The sequence below is a fragment of the Peromyscus leucopus genome, chromosome 14, assembly GCF_004664715.2.
Source record: "Peromyscus leucopus breed LL Stock chromosome 14, UCI_PerLeu_2.1, whole genome shotgun sequence".
Classification (NCBI taxonomy): Eukaryota; Metazoa; Chordata; class Mammalia; order Rodentia; family Cricetidae; genus Peromyscus; species Peromyscus leucopus.
The window spans coordinates 87,624,774-87,642,343 of record NC_051075.1 but is presented as its reverse complement, the minus strand read 5'-3'; the positions used below and the strand labels follow the sequence as shown (position 1 = coordinate 87,642,343).

The window sequence follows — 17,570 nt, the reverse complement described above, 5'->3', positions numbered from 1 at the left end:
GGTTCCTCTCCTTTGCTCTCACTGTCAGAGGCCAACCAGGAGAACAAAATGGCACAAAGCAATTAAAACTGGCCCTGCCAAAGTCCTTCAGAACTGATTCTCCTCTTCCTCTCCTAACTTTACCTACTATAAGCTTTTAATCCCAGGGTGCCCTGTGGTCTGGTGAAATTCAATTAAACTTTTCCTGGTTTGATTCCTAGTTAGGAAGTAAATGCTTTCTTCAATTCCGATAGGGCAGGTATTGAACCAATTGGGATAGAATGTCATACAGAAATGTTCTAATTACAGCCATTAGTTATGTGACTAGGAACATTATCTCTAAGTCTCATATCTCAACTGAAATCTCAATAATTTATAAATAACAGTGGCAATGTTATCATAACCATGTGATGGAACATGTTTTTAAGGCCTGGTTATAGTTATATGCTCAGGAAATCCTAGGTGTTCTATTCCATAGTCTCTCCTGTCAGGATTCTTCTAAGGCAAATTATTTCAACAACATAGACATTGATATTTGATAGTATCAACTGAATATTGTATTTAAAAAGATAATAATACAGTGTTCTGTGTAGCAATCTTGAAAATATAAAATGAGATATTTGAAGCCGGGAGGTGGTGGCACATGCCTTTAATCCTAGGACCTGGGAGGCAGAAGTAGATAGACAGATCTCTGTGAGTTTGAGGCCAGCTTTGCCTACAAAGCAAGTTCTAGGACTGTCAGGATTGTTTCACAGAGAAACTGTCTCAAAAAATTAAAACATTCCTCCCACACTATCTTTTGATTCTTGAATTCTACATGTTGTGCATAAAACAAATCCATGTTAATGTTTCTGCAATAATCAGAGAGCTTTTTGCTCTTTTAAGAATGGCAAATGGTATCTTATGACCTAAATATAGCCCTCAAGCTAAGTTATGGAAAATTTTCCATCCAGCCTGGCTATAAGGTAATGAAAGACTAGCCCTGGTTCTCACTGCCACATCTAATCCTCATGGAAGAGTGTGTCACCACACCATATTAACCAAAACTTTAAAAAAGTGAACAATTACCCACTATGAGGAGTGGATGGGGTAGGGTGGGGGGAGGTGGAGGAGAGCAGGAGAAGGGGAAGGTGGGGAACTGTGGTTGGTGTGTAAAATGAAAGAGAATTTTTAAATAAAATAAAATGTAAAAAGAAGTAAAATAAAATCAAGTCCACAATTTTCAAAGCATTTCTGCATTTGGCTTGTCAATCTAGCATTAGATTCAGCGGAATCTTACAGTTTGAGAAGGTTTTATAGTTAGAGGGGGGGACATTCCCTACTGTGTTCACTTACTTTAAATTTTAATTAAGGCATGACTATAAAAAATAGACAGCCGATGGAAAAAAAAGTGCAAAGCAGAACAATGTTTAGTTCCTAAAAGTCAGAAAATAAAGCCTGTGTGTGTGTGTGTGTGTGTGTGTGTGTGTGTGTGTGTGTGTGTGTACTACACAAGGCTGATGCTTAAGGCTGATGTATGTCAGTGCAAAGACACTTCGGGTTCAATAAAACATGCTGGCCTCCATAATACAAAGGACATGTTTTTGTGTGCAATGCTGCATAGGAAAGATAGTAAAACAATAAAGTACACCATTATTCTACAGGATTTATCAACAAGAAGCTTTGTTCTGTTTTCTTATATTTCTGAAAATATGAAAAAAAAAAAAAGTAAAAGTATATCACACAGCACCAGTGGTAAGTAATAGGAAGTCTTTTTAAATGAAGACTTGGAATGAAAAATCAAAAATCAAAATGTAGTCTTTTCCCTGAAGTTTCTTCTAATTAAACACTTATAATTTTTAGGAGATAGAAAACAATAATCCCATCTTCCTTTTTTAAAGCTATTGTCATTTAAAAACAACCTTTTAATGTGTTTACTGGGATAGTCCTTTGTAGGCTAACCAAGTACAACTAATTTTTACCACAAAAGATGAACTGTTCTGTACACTACTACACATTTCCCCAGTTCCAATGCAGAATGCTCTTGGCATGGCACAAAAATCCGGGCAGTGTCCTTTGGATAAATATTTACAGTCACATTCATTTTATATTTCAATTGCAATTTGAAATGAATGTAATGTCACTTGTTTTTGTGTATGAAGTTTCCAAACTTTTGCATGAATCCTCGGAACTTGTTTTCATTGGTGGCGTATGAATTGTAAGCACCAGTCTTGTAATTCAGCATCGGGCTGGACCTGCCGTAACTACTGCCCATAGTTGTGGATTTGACTTCTGGGCGATTGACATGTGTATTTGTCATGCTGCTCGCTGGCTGAATAGAGCTCTCAATCTTACAAAATGGCTCAAATCGACTGTAAACTCGCTGGTTGGTTGAATGAGATCTCAGGAGCTCATTGGACTTTAGCACTGGAGAAGAGGTTGGCCGTCTTTGAGGGGCAAGGACCGCGTTGATCTCTTTCGAATCACGGTATTGGATCTGCTCGGTGTTAAATCTTGGGGCAGAGGCATCTCCCGCTCTCTCTGAAAGCCTCCTTTCAACAGGAGTAGGAGAAGGAGCTATTCTCCTACATTCCTCTGCTTGGGAATTTATCCCTGGAGATGAGCTAACTGCTATGTTCTCCTTGCTCTTGTGGATGCTGCCTTGAGAATTTGATGAGGAGGAACGTTTTCTTCTAGGAGATGAATCAACCCTGGGCTCGGATTTTTTGGGCTTCTGATTCTCTTCACCCTCAGAAACCAAAGTATCAGAACTACTACACATTCTGTAAAACGCAGGTGCCTTGTTCTTAGATAGGTTTTCTCTCTTTTCTGGAGTGAGGCTAAGTAAGGACCTTAACTTCTGAGACCCCTTTTTCAAAAAACTTGGGGAGCCTTTAACTTCCTTCTTGGAAGAGAGGTCTTTGCTAGGTTCCTCTTTGTTCACCTCAAGCAAAGCAGCAATGGAAATAGATTTGGTGGCTGAGCTACTTGGAGGGGCTCTCTTGATGGCCTCCTCTTCCTCATCTGAACTGTGGGTCACATTGTGCATGCTTTTAGAACTCTTCAGCACATCCTCTTTGGGTTTTTCTGGTTGTCTAATTCGATTTCTGGTAAGGGTACTATACACATAATTCTTGCTATTTCCATGATCCAAATTGACTTTTGAGTGGTCAAAGGATGGGAAACTTCGCCTTTTGAGCAGATTCTCGCTTTGCTGGTTTTTTATGTTCTCTGTCTGCTTATTTACACACAGATTTGTATATATACAGTTGTTTAATTCTGCTCGGCCATTGGTTATTTGGTTCATGATTGCTGGTTGTTTTTCGGGAATCTGCAAGCTGTGTATTTTTGGTACCTCTGACTGTGCTGGGAGCTTGGGAATTGAGTCAGGCAAGGGTTTTTCTGTCAAGGGCTGTGCATTTGTGGAGTTATCTGGGACCTCCCTAGGTGTATCGCTTCCTTGAGAGCCGATGATGGTGGAATTTGAGGAGCCAGTTGTACAGCTGTTGACTTCTTTTTGTTCAGGTAAAGTTGGTTTAAACACAAATGAGGAACGAAGCCTCGAATGAGCGTAGAGTGCATTGGCTTTCACGTTCTCGGGATTATCATAGCCCTCAAATCTGTCACCCAGGTGGACCCATTTGAGTCAGGTGGGGCGTCTGAATTATCACTTAAGTAGGAGTCAATTCTCCAGCTTCGTAGGAAAGACTTTGTGGTATTCTCCAGGGTTGGCATCCGCTGCTGTAAAGAGCGGATGTGATTATCTGTTCCATTAAATGACCTCCGCACATTTGAATTCCTTTCGGCAAGATTTGTTGTTTTTCTCTGGGCGAGCCGATCGGCAAAACTCTGAGCAGGGATGTTTTTCTGGCTCGCCTGGCCTCCCCGTAATGAGGAGGCCACACTGAGACTGTCTGAAGGTCTTCTCCAGTGTCCAGGAGCATTATGAGTTCGATTCAGAGCTCTGTTGAGCAGCAGGTATGGAGTTGTTTCCGGCTGTTCACCAGCGTAACTATGCCTTTTCCAGTTTTCATTGATCTGCCCGGGTTGAAACTGACGGATTGCATTTGGACCATTGAAGTTTGGAACAAAATGGGGCTTGTACCCGTGATTTCTCATGCTATGTTTGTCATGTTCGTTTAGGGTATACATCCCTCTGCCTTTGAAGTAACTAGAGTCTAGTGTGTGCATTTGGTCTTGTCTACTGAAAAGGTTTCTTTGGCTGGAAACAGAAGCTAATGAAGAAATGGAGCGCTGGTAAACGCCATTCTCCCACAGAGGTTTGCCGGGCTTCACCCTGGCTGATTCTTCCTGAGCAAAAGAACTTGGGACACAGGACCTGGCATAGAGCGTTCGGAATTCTTCGTCAAATAACTCTACAAGGTGTCCTGTGATTATCTGAACCATGCTGAGATGAGCTTTTTCAAATAACCACATGTAGCTGAAAACAGAAGAAAAACAAGAAACTTAATTTTGGTCAAAGATTAATGGTGCCATACAGTTCTACTGTAAATGTCATTTTAAAAATGACAGAAAATACTTGTTCTTGTTTTTCTTAGTAAGCATAACTTAAAATATTTTTTATTACATACCAATAATAAATACATGTACATCTTCTTAAGTAACAAGGCAACTTGACTTCTGGTTTTAAGTCCATTCAAAAATTTTTATACTATTTTCCAAAAGCTGAAAGAAAAGTGGTTGTATATTTTGTATCTACATCTACCAAGATGTTATGGAGTTAAAGACCATTATAATTCGCAAATTCCAAACCAACAGGGTGTGGGAAAAGCCAGGATTAGAGTGAAACACTAGAGACTTGAGTGGCCTCTGCACAGCCGTGTCCACATGATGCCGGCTCTACTTCCCTCTTGTTTACATTGAAGACATGGATGGCATCACCGTGGCAATGCCCTAACATGTCATAATGTGCAAAATGTCTGCGCTAATGCATGGAGTTTGAGCCTCAGTTCCTTTCAACTCTTACTCTGTGAGTTATTCTATGCAATCTGGGATGTAGAGAGGTATAAACAGAGAAATTGCCTCGGCTATTGATGGGCAGACTTCACCGTACTCAATCCACACAGGATTACAATGTCCCTCATAAAACATGCCATTTAAAATGCAATCGCCATTGCGCACCCTTTAATCCACATCGAGCAGAGCAGTATCTCTGTGAGTTCGACAGCCTCTACCAATGATTAGAAAGGCAAAGCTACACAGAGAAACCCTGTCTCGAAAAACCAAAAAAAAAAAAAAAAAAAAAAAAAAAAAAAAATGCCAATCAGGATTTCTGAATATAGCATACACTTCTAAAAAATTAAGGTTTATAATGATTTCACGTATTTTATACAACTTTCAATCCTACATAGTTTTTGAAGTGAGGAAAATCTTGAAATTTCATATCAATTTTTGAATTTGGCCTTTGAACACCTAAATTAAATAGAAAGAGTCACAATTTAACAATTGAAAAATAAATTGTTGATATTCTCTATATCAAAGTCTATATATGACATACTGGAGTTCATTGAAAAACAAAGTGAGACAAATGCTCTATACTGAACAAATGTAATATTATATATGCAATATTTATATAGGGAAAACAAACACAAACAAACATTTCTTGAATGTTTATAAAATTATTAAAATAAATTAAAAATTAATAAAATATCACAAATGATACTTTATACTTTGGAGATTTGTCATTCTGTATGCTTGAATTTGCATGCTACTGCCCATGAACTCATGGTATGAGAATAATATTTACTAGGTACTCTTCATGTGAATGTGTGAGCCAGCAGGATGACTTAAAGAGAAATGAAATGGAAATCAAGAGTTAAAGAAACTTTCTGGGGAAGCCAAGCAGGGGTGGTGCACACCCTTCATCTCAGCACTCAGGAGGGAGAGGCAGGCACATGTCTGAGTTTGAGGCCAACGTAGTCTATAGAGTAAGTTCCAGGACATCCAAGGGCTACACAGAGAAACCTTGTCTCAGAAAAAAAGAAAGAAAGGAAGGAAGGAAGGAAAGAAAGAAGGAAGAAAGAAAGAAAGAAAGAAAGAAAGAAAGAAAGAAGGAAGGAAAGAAAGAAAGAAAAAAGGAAAGAAAGAGAAATTTTCTTAACTCGAAATCAGAAGTAGAAAACTAAAAATAAATTTTTCTTTTTCAGTGAAACTGAAGCTGTGAATAAAGCAATGTTGGGAACAGTAAGCAATGAATAAATGTTAAAATAGCAGGTATGCTGAGTTCCCCAGAAAAAGTGGGAGTAAAAAGATAGGAGCAGGCAGTTTGTTTGGAAGAAACATAGTGAAAAGCAGGAACTGCCACTGTTTAGTCATAGACACACACACACACACACACACACACACACACACACACACACGCCCCAGATTATACTTATCTGGTATAAAGAAGTGATATGAGGGACTTGTGAGGTGTGTAGGTAAGTTGAAAGCTAAGCAGAAAGTTTGTTGTTTAGGATTTGTCCCCAAATTCAGATAAATTATAAGAGAAAGAAATGTTTGGGGATCATTTTCCTAGTGGTTGCTTATAGCACACACTTGACAGATCAGGGATCGAATTTACTATAAAGAGGAGAACATGAGAATAAAGTACAACCCTATAGGTTATAAAATAAAATAACCCCCAAGAACTGAGTTTAGGAAATTGATAATGTAAGACAACTGGAAAAAGTTTCCTTTGGAATGCTGTAATGAATTGCAGGTTACAGTAAGATATTCAGTTGAGTTTTTCAAAGGTGAATCTGAATGACCTATATGGCATCTGCAGGATTTGGGAGGGATTCCTATGCTTCTCTGTCACTTTAGGTAACTTGTGTCATCTACAAGGCAAAAGCTACAGATCTGTACTGTTAGTACTAAGCTCCTCTGCATGTGAAGACTCTATGTCCAGTGTCTGCTTGCAACATTAACCAGCCTTGCCAGACTACTGTGTCCAGTTGGTGAATCTTCATCCCATCCCATCCTTCCCAGACCTGCCATCATTTCATTCTTACTTGAGACAGCGTTTCAACTACAGCTTTAGGCATTCCACCCATACAAGGCACTTTCTACCTCAATCTTACTTAAATCACTCTTTCAAGCATCCTTTCAGTGGTCCACACAAAGCAAGGAATCACCTCTAAATATTCTGGCTCCCAGAACTAATAGAAATAAACAGATTCTGATGTTTTTGGAATCAGTGAATTCCAAAAACCCTCACAATTCTACATCACCCAAGTCAAAGTGTCATAAGCTAATCTCAATCTTTGCTTCTTCATTTCCTTATTTGTTAACTGATATAGATATCACATTCCAATATAGGATTTTCTAATTTACTTAAAATAACATGCAAATCCTCACCTGGTCTAAAAGAAAGCTCTCATACGCTTTTATCCCAGGCTGGCCTAGGGGATATTCTCGACTCATCCTCTAGAACACTAGGGTTAAGAGCAAGGGCCACAACACCCAGCTTGTTTCTCTGGTTCCTTCTGCATAGCTTACCCTTTGCTTAAGATGTTCAATCACATTTTTTTCTTTTTGTCCCCAATCATAAAATTTATCACAGGGACCCCATATAGCTTGTTGAGATCTATATCTTTGGGTATGGTACACTGAAGATACATTAAAAATTTAATAAGAAGTGATAAATTAAATGTATTATTATCAAAGTAAAAAAATTAAGAGTCAGAAATGTTTATATTGTCAGAAAGAATATAAGTTTCATTAAATCTGTTATTGTACACATTGGTTTCTTTTTCTTCTTTATACGCTGTTTAAAAGATATCAATTATAACAAGAAAGGCCACAGACTGGGAAAAATACCCCAACACATTTAAAAAAAAAGATCCAAACTAATGGTGAAGTAGGAACTGTATCAGAGGATGTTTGTATAAGTTGAATGGCAATAATAATGAACTAATAGAATTTAAGCCTTGAATCTTATGATACACACTCAATTTCAGGTGGTAGGTCATGCTTAAGATCTTAGTACTTGGGAGGCTGGGGCAGGAGTTCCATGAACTCCAGGTTAGGCTAGATTACACATTGAAATCCTGTCTCAAAATGAAACAAAGTTAAAAAAAAAAAAAAAAGCTGTAGGACATGAGAAAAGAAAGAAGAGAATCAAGACACATCCGTACAAAGATGTCAACAAAAAGAAAAAAAACAGTCAGGGGAAAGAGTTCCAGCTTGTTCTGAACACAGCAACGGCAAAGGTAACTTTCTTGTTAAGAATCATTTCTGACTCTCCAACCAAAAGACATAAATCAAATGAATGGATAAAAATTCCAGCCCCAAACACTGGCTGTCTTCAAGACTCCCTTCAGATCTAAGGACAGACAGGAGTTGAAAACGGAGGACCAAGAAAAGCAGTGTCTTGAAGAGGATGACTAAGATAAGGACAAGAGGCATCATGATATCAGAGACAACAGACTTTGAAGTCTGAGATGTTATGAAAGACAGACATCATACGATGATAAAAGGGTCAATTTACTTTAGAGAGAAGATGGTGTTTAAAATCACAATAATACTCATTCATAATTAATGAGTAAATACCATTCATAATAAAATTTTATTTATGCATCAGATCTTTGAAGTATATTAAGTAAATTATGAAAGAGAACAATCAAAATATAATAAACAGTAGCTGCTTTCAATAATGGATTTATAAACAGAGAGTTGAAAAACATTAGAGAACAACAGGACATAACAGAAACATTTAGAATGTCTAGCAAAACAGAACGTACATTCTTCTCAGTGTTGAGAAAGAAAAACAAGGGAAAATGGGAGTTAGGCAAACATGGGTCAGAGCACCAGGAATGTGGACCGTCCTGGGACCCGAGCTTGTGCTCCTGACGTAGGCCCTGCCAGCCTAGATTGCACATAACACATTGTCGTCAGTAACTGAGCATTAGGAAAAGTCACTCACGTGCTGAAAACCGTGCAGTCAGCTGTAAAGCAAGAGCAGTAAGTAGGAGAGAAGGCGATGAATGGGAAAAACAAGGAAGCAAGAAAAAAATACAAGCAAACAAACAACCCAAGCCTTTTGGAAAGTCCTGGGGAGGTGAGAAACAGGCTGACTCCCAGCCCAATGGAATGGAATCTGAGATTGATCTTTGTTCTCCACATAGATGTGTGCATAAATCACACACACACACACACACACACACACACAAAAACCACACAAATGGAAGGCACTAGAAGAAAGATATCTGAGGTAGTCCTCCTTGGACTTACAAATGCAGCTGCACTTAACTTGCTAACACATGTGCACACACATGAAGCAAAATAAAATGCCTATTAATTTTGTGACGGAAAAGGAAATACTTCAGCAATGTGCAGTTTTGACCCAGTTTCTATAACGTAAACTTGGATTTCTTGTGAAGCAGAAATTTGTGATAGTACTCTACTGGAAGAATCCGGATAAGAAAGGAAAGTGGACACAGGTGGGCGGGAAATATACCTAAGTCACAATAAAACAAGAAGAGATGGTGACAAATTCATGAATTGGAAAAATCAGCCTAATAAGATTATTAAAGATATTGGAATCAGTATCAGAAGAGCTAGTCATGAAAAGTATATCTGAAGGCCAAGACCAAGGGCAACTAAAGGGGGAAAATAGCAAGTACACTTCAGAATGTGTGTCTTTAATATCATTTACATTTTAAAAACACACAACTAGATTTACTTGGGTTAAAAACACTTTCTCTACTCCTAACAGGACATCATGCATCAGTCATGAACCTTTGAGTGGAGCTATTAATTCACATACCAAAACTGACTTGAGCAGCTGGGTTCCTGGCCAGGGGTTAAGAAGGAAAGGCAGTAAAGGTCACTGGGTCAAGAAGTGAGAGTATGTTGGTTGCAGCATGCATCTCAAATGTGACCATCCTCAAGCCTGATTAAAAATGGCACCGTGGAGACACCAACTTTAGGGAAAGTCTTGCAAATTTTTTAGAGGTCCTAATATTTAAAAAGCAGGATATTACAATAATTCTTTTTCAGTGCGACTTAGAGGCTCACATCTGTAACCCCAGCAATCAGCAGACAAAGGCAGTAGGGTCTCAATTTAGGGGCCCTGTCTATAACAAACAAGAAGTTCTTTGAGTCGAACTTATTTAAAATAACTTATAAATATCTCCGAAAATGTCCCTTACAATTTCATGTGGGGATACCAAATTCAAAGTATTATTTATACTCATTGACTGTAAAATACGTGTGTTTTATATATTAAATGCTTGTGTTTTCCTGACAAGCCATCTTTGTGTGAGCTGTTATAGACATGTGGCTGTGAAGACTGCAGATTCTAGGCATCTCTACAAATAATGGGACTTTATAACCCAACGCCTTCTATGGTGTGGGTATTAATTAAAGAACACATTTTCAGCTGAGTGTGGTGGTATACACCTGTAATCTCAATATTGGCCTGGCAAGAGCTAGAAATTTGGGAATTTAAGAACAACCAGACTACATAGCTAGTTCATAGGCAGCCTGGGCAATCAAGGAATACTTTGTCTAAAAAGAACTAAGGAAAGAAAAGGAAAGGAGAAGAGGAAATAGAAGCAGACGGAAGAAAACAGGAAAACAAATACAAGGGTGTCCACAAGGAAAATGGGGAAATGAGATGCTATAGTATACAGAACTCAAGCTCCTTTTTGTTGAGACAGGGTTTCTCTGTGACTTTGGAGCCTTTCCTGGAACTCACTCTTTTGACCAGGCTGGCCTCAAACTCACAGAGATCCGCCTGTCTCTGCCTCCCAAGTGCTGGAATTAAAGGCGTGCACCACCACCTCCCGACTGAAGAAGGAAACAGATTTTGACAAAAGTGGTTTATAACTATTATACAAGAACTTTTGAAATATTTTTTACAATATGAAACTCAGCCAAGGATGACAGGAGTGATGGCTTAACAGTTAAACACCCTTACTGCTCACCTGGGGTACCTGAGCTTGGTTCAGCAGGAGGAGAACAAGGTCATCAATAGACATGCTGAAGTGGATAAGGGAAAACCATGAGGCTTCAACCCTATACAAAGTATTACAGGAAACTAAGGAATGCTGAGAGAGAGCAGGAGAACATCCTTCCCCAGGGAAGAGCACAGCATTTGGTTGTTCAATTTCAGCTCAGAAAACACATATACAAATAACATTACATAGACTGACTGAGCAGGTTGTATTTATGTAGTTAGGAATGTGTGTGTGTGTGTGTGTGTGTGTGTGTGTGTGTGTGTGTGTGCGCATATGTGTGTATGCAATAACAACTGATTTTTTTTAAAGAGCCCATGAATTTGAAAGGGACCAAGAAAGGGTATATTGGCAGGTTTGGAGGGAGGAAAGGGAAGGGGAAAATGATGTAATTTTGTTATAATCTCAACAAGTAAAAGAAATTAAAAAAATCACTTAAGGAAATGAACTGGAAGGTGAGGAATGATTTAAGGCAAGGTGAGGGTACAGACAGGAAACATTCCATGCACAACATACACTTGAGTGCACTGTGTAACAGTTCCCTGGACAACAAATGACACAGGAAAGTAAAAAAAAAAAAAAGTGACAATGGCTTACAACTAACGATTTTTAAAAGACGTGTATTTAAAATGATCTTGAAATAACACAGAGAATGGAGTTACTAGAAAGAAGGTCAGATAAACCATAATATTCTCTGCTCTTAGAATATTCTCCTCCACTCCTCCCCATGGCCTGGGGTTAGAGAGACTTTCTAGATCTGGCTTAGCTTATTTATTTATTTGGTTTTGGTTATTCTTTTCTTTTTTTTTTGTTAAATTAATTTTCTTCCCTCCCTCCCTCCCTCCCTCCCTGCTTTCTTTCTTTCTTTCTTTCTTTCTTTCTTTCTTTCTTTCTTTCTTTCTTTCTTTCTTTCTTTCTTTCTTTCTTTCTTTCTTTCTTTCTTTCTTCATTGCCTGTCGTGCATGCCCAGCAGGACACTTAGTCATTTCCACCTGGTCATTTCCGGGTCAAATGTCCTACGTGATTGTGCAAAGTGTGCAGCATGACCATGTGATCTATGCACATGCATGGACTAGCCACGTGGGCCTGTGTACACAGGCACAGCTCAGCCTTTATAAGCCGGCACCATGATTCCTTGGCTCCCTTCACACATGTGTTTTTCTACAGGCCTGTGGACATCTATCCCTCTCTCCTCATCTTAAAGAAACTCTTGTTAGTGGATTCTGTCGTGTTTCATGACTTTTCCTCCCAGAGTAAGAACTCTGTTAAAAACCAACACGTATCAACCTAAGTAGCTCAGCTCCAGTCGTCATGACATTTAACTATCAAATCCTAGTGGCAGAAGCAGAGAGGTAAATCCAGAATTGAAAATATTGTTAAACCTCAAGTCAAAGGGTGAAAACAGAAAGAGCAACTGGGATGCACTCAAGTAAGAGACACCATGTATAAGTAAAGTAAACTCAATCTTAATTAAAAGCTTAATTAAAAACTCGTTAAAACTAAGGGTGTCCGAACAAATATATACATATATAATGAGACCTTAAAATGACTCATTAATTTCAAGTACTAGTTGTAATTTCTGGTCTTTACAAGTTTTCATTTGGAATGCCAAATGGCTTTAAAGGAGGGGGACCTCCCTGAGCCTACAGCAGACACAAGCAGAAAGTCCTGAAATAATAGCTAATATTATTGTTTGGGAGGTGAAATTGCACAGAAATGCCATGTAGTGTGTTCCACGATCATTCTAATTTTACATAAACAAAGCCACTTGCTCAAGACTTCAAGATGTTATTTCTTCATGGATGTTTAAATTTGTCAAAGGGTGAAGCCTCTGCTATTCTGACCTGTTCACTGCCACAGCTCACTGGAGTCATGCCAATGTCTTCTATGGTAGGTCTACAGTAACTCGGTGACCTGGGCTTAGAAGTATTTGTTGGTGTTTTTATTTGCCCGTTTATATCAATACACTATGTGTCACATTCAGGAATAATGCCTTACTGGACATTACTGAGCAATTACAAGGCAATGTCTACACTCCAGATCAGCCTGACCTAGATATGATTGCAGTTCTGGTTTTCTCAGATACTGACCATCAGTATACAGGTACATTTCCTGGTGGACTCTTCAAAGTGCTAAACAACTTCTATTTTTTTTTTTCTTTTGAATAACTTGTTTTTTACATTGTTTTGTTTCTATGGGTGTCTGATATTTATATTTTATTCATTGATTATTTTGTGCATGTGTATGTGTGCATGCGTGTGTGTGTGTGTGTGTGTGTGTGTGTGTGTGTGTGTGTGTGTGCATGTGCCACAGTGTGTATGTGGATGTCAGTGGATAACTTGTTAGCATTGGTTCTATCATGGGAGTATTACGGATCAAACTCAAAGCATTAGGATTGGAAATAAACACCTCTATGGGCTAAGTAATCACTCCAGCCCTTGTTTTGGTCTTTGAGACAGGATCTGGCTATAGCCCTAGCTAAACTCAAACTCACCACATAGACCAGGCTGGCACTGAACTTGTGGCAATCCTCCTGCATGCTGAGATTACAGGCATATGCTACCCAAACTGGCTGAAGTGATTGTTTCTCGATTCACATTACACATTGCCTTTGTAGGACTTAATCCACTTTTGTTTTTTTTAGGGTTGCGAAGCACCTTAAATCTTGGGGAACTCCCTTACTGTTTTGATGAATAGGAAGCCAGGTTACAGGATCACCCATAGTCATGTGAGTAGCCTGAGGACCATAGGGAAGTTAGCAAAGCCCAAGTCTCCAAATCTCCATGCTATAGATTCTGAATCATTTTTCAAATTTTAAAAAGGATTTTTTAAAAAATAGGTAAGATCTCCTGAGTATACTGGGGGCATGGGGGGATAGATAAGGGGAGGTGGCAAGAGAACTTGAGGGAACAGGATGGTCGAAGTAGGGGAGGGACAGAGAGGGAGAGCAGGGAAAAAGATATCTTGACAGAGTGGGCCATTATGGGGTTAGGAGAAAACCTGGTGCTAGAGAAATTCCCAGGAACCCACAAGGATGACCCTGGCTAAGACTCATAGCAATAGTGGAGAGGGTCCCTGAACTGGCCTTCCCCTGTAATCAGATCGATGACTACCCTAATTGTCATCATAGAACTTTCATGCAGTAACTGATGTAAGAAGATGCAGAGATCCATAGCCAAGCACTGGGTGGAGTTCCTGGAGTCTAGTCAAAGAGACAGAGGAGGGATTATATGAGCGAAGGGGTCAAGATCATGATGGGGAAACCCACAGAGACAGCTAACCCGAGCTAGTTTGAGCTCACTGACTCTGGACTGACAGCTGGGGAACCTGCATGGGACAGAACTAGGCCTTCTTAATGTGGGTGACAGCATGTTGGGTCACTGGCAGTGGGACAAGGATTTATCCCTAGTGCATGAACTGACTTTTTGGAGCCCATTCCCTATGGAGGGATACCTTGCTCAGCCTTGATACAGGGGGGAAGGGGTTGGTCCTGCCTCAACTTGATATGCCAGACTTTGTGGACTCTCCATGGGAGGTCTTAACCTCTCTGAGGAGTGGATGGGGGTGGGGTAGGGAGAAGGTGGGGAGTGAGCAGGAGGAAGGGAGGGAAGGGGAACTGTGGTTGGTATGTAAAATAGAAAAGAAAACTTTTAAATAAAAATTAAAAATAATTCTAATTATGTGTATGCATCTGTATGTGGGTTTATAATTTTGAGTGCAGTTCTAGAAAAGGCCAGAAGAGGGCTTAGATCACCTCTAGGGCTGGAGTTAATGGTGATTGTGAGCCTTTACAAGGCAGGTGCTTGGAACCAAACTCAGGTCCTCTGTAGGAGTAATAAGTGCTGAGCACCCCTCCGGCCTCTTTTCTTCTTATTTTTAAGATACAGCTAAGTTGATTCTGCTAAAATCTCAAAGTAATAACTTATTTGAATGGATGGAAATGCATAAGATAAATGCAATATTCTTACCTGTAAGAACCGTACATCACTTTCTGGCAGTCAACTAACAAAAATTTCTGTTCCATTTTCCCATGGAATTTTGCTCCTGTTTTCGAAAGATAATCTTGGCCTTTTACTGTCCGTACTCGAATGTTCTACAATTATATGTAAATATAAAGTAAAATTATATCTAGAAGTGAGGTGTTTTGAAAAGTAAATAAATAGCAATGTAAACACATCAAAAATATTTTTTTTTTCAAGACAGTGTTTCTCTGTGTAACAGTTCTGGCTGTTCTGGAATTCATTTTGTAGACGAAGCTGGCCTTGAATTCTCAGAGCTCCACTTGCCCCTGTTCCCCAAGTGCTAGGATTAAAGGCATGTGCCACCATTGTCCGGCCCCAAAACACTTGTTTGAAACAAACTTTGAAAACACATAAAAATTCATTAAAGAAAATTGCAAGCATTTGCAAGCATTTCTCTAAAATTAAATACTCAAGAAAAGAACCATTTCAAAATACTTTTAACATAGCTTAAAAGGACATGTTTTCTGTTTACACAGAATTGTTTCACAAATGATATTAGATTTCACTGTGAGAGATACTTTCTGATTATAATAGCATGAAAATCTTTTCATAAGTCAAATATAACTGAAAACACTAATTCAAATGCTTTGACAAAGCAACACATATCAAATTGCAGGACCGTTGCCAGAGGTTTCAAAGCTGTATATGTGAAACAGAATCACTAACTATTCCTGGTGACAGCTAACTCCAAAGAGTGCCCAGGCATCCTCCGTCAAGAAGCACATTCCAGGAAAAAACAAGTCTTCCAATCTTCTAATCATCACTCTCTCTTCATTGTTTTGTCTTCTTCTTTTATTTTTTCCTGGCTAATTTATCTTACCATGACTCAAATTTGAATAGAAATGAAAATGGTAAGCAAAAGTACTTGAGGAAATATTGAATCTTACCCTGAGACGTTGAATTTGACAACCTTGTTTTTCAGTCATAGTTAGAAAATGATTAAAATTGGACTCATCAAGTAAAATATATACAGATATCCCTCGAGTTGATGCCTCCACTATTTCTTTGAAAATATCCACATCAGTAAATATGTCCATCACTATAGCAATGACCTGTTAAAGACAAAAATATGAGACAGTTTTAGAAACATGGTAAAGGTTATGAAACTGCTAAGTTTAAGCAGAAATCAAAGAAAATAGAAGGCAATTAAACACGTCATTTAGAAATGTATAAACATGTGTGTCATTTATAAAGTACATGATAATGAATACAAATAAAAATAAAATATGTGCAGTTCTATGACTTGGAAATAGTCAATCAGTCTAGGATAATGGAAATCTACATCTCAGTCATTTCTGCAATTAAAGGCAAATCCAAACATGGTCTCCAGAGCTGTTTATAAACCCAAGATTGTAAGGGAGTTTTTAAATTTTTCTTGGAAGGCATCCAGGCAAAGTTGGGATTGTAGACATTGTTGAAGAATGAAGATGTTAAAAGACTAGAACAGAAGAATATCTAGGAAAGGATGGATGGCAGAAATGAAGGAGATAAAGAGGTGTGAAGAACAGGTGTGAAGAATATTTAAGCACCTGGAATTAGCTTACCAGACAGAATCATCAAAAATTAACAAAAACAACAAAATCAACAACAATAAACCCAACAGTCAAGGTCAATATGACTAAGAAAGAAACACCCTTAAAAAACAGGCCTCTAAACTGGAGTGCATCTGGACTACTCACTGGTGGAGGGCAGATGTCCAGAAGTGCTGAGAGTGAAAGCATGTTTAAGAAAGAGAAAATGGCTTAGTTGACTTAGCACTTACAGTGCCAAACATACTTACTGACAACGTATCATGTGATAGGCAGTAAGGTAAAATTCCCTAACCTTGTAAACCTTGCATTAACCTGTAGAAAGACATTTTTAAAGGACATGCAGCAGTAGGTATAAGGGATCAGGGTTTCCTGACACTGAGGAGTGGTGTGACAGCTCAGGGCAGGAACTGCAGAGACAGTGCTTGCTTTCAAGGAAGTGCAGCTCTCCATGTGGATAGCTTGAGGAAGAGCCATGGCAGAATGAAAGCATTTTTATTTACCCTATACAGCATTTAGGCAGAACATTGGATCATCCTTAAGTTATATGAGATGGTGACCTTCTTGAGACCCCTTGTAAAATACACTGCAATCAGGCTTGTGGGAAGCAGACTCTCTTGCTCCGGCTTCTCCCATTGCTTTCCTTTATATGGACTGCCATGAGGGGCCAGAAGAAGAGGAAAGCAAGCAAGAGAAAATCATCTTACTTGTCTTGAGGGTATTTCTCACACTCTCAAGTATGTGATGTCTTCAAATCACATCCATGGGTGTGAATTTACTGTTCTTTAATAAGTGATTTGATGAATATTAATGATAGAAAGTTTTTTTTTTTTAATTCATGTTAAAACAAATTCTAAAATATATTTCTGACATAGTGTAGCAGTACTCTTTGGCTAGAAAACAAATGAAATAAAAAAAAAACATTACTATCCCAAATAATATTTTTAATCAGTATGTATGAAGCCATTTTAATTTACCAGCACCTCTCATGTAACAAGTTATCTTCGACTTTGAAAATGATCAAAAGCTCATTTCACAGGGTTTTGTTTGCAAAGGTAATTGAAATCACTCAGCCGCTGAATGATTCGATCACACCAAAA

General features: G+C 38.7%; 1 protein-coding gene across 1 annotated transcript in view; it reads right to left on the bottom strand.

Annotated features, from left to right (window-relative positions):
• Positions 1–1,862: 1,862 nt before the first annotated feature.
• Positions 1,863–17,570, bottom strand: part of Fam83b (family with sequence similarity 83 member B) — a 53,961-nt gene continuing 38,253 nt past the window's right edge. The window contains 4 exon segments of the mRNA XM_028867459.2: positions 1,863–3,591; positions 3,594–4,399; positions 14,888–15,012; positions 15,829–15,993. Of these exon segments, the coding sequence (XP_028723292.1) occupies positions 2,099–3,591; positions 3,594–4,399; positions 14,888–15,012; positions 15,829–15,993 (2,589 nt within the window). The 3' untranslated portion in view covers positions 1,863–2,098.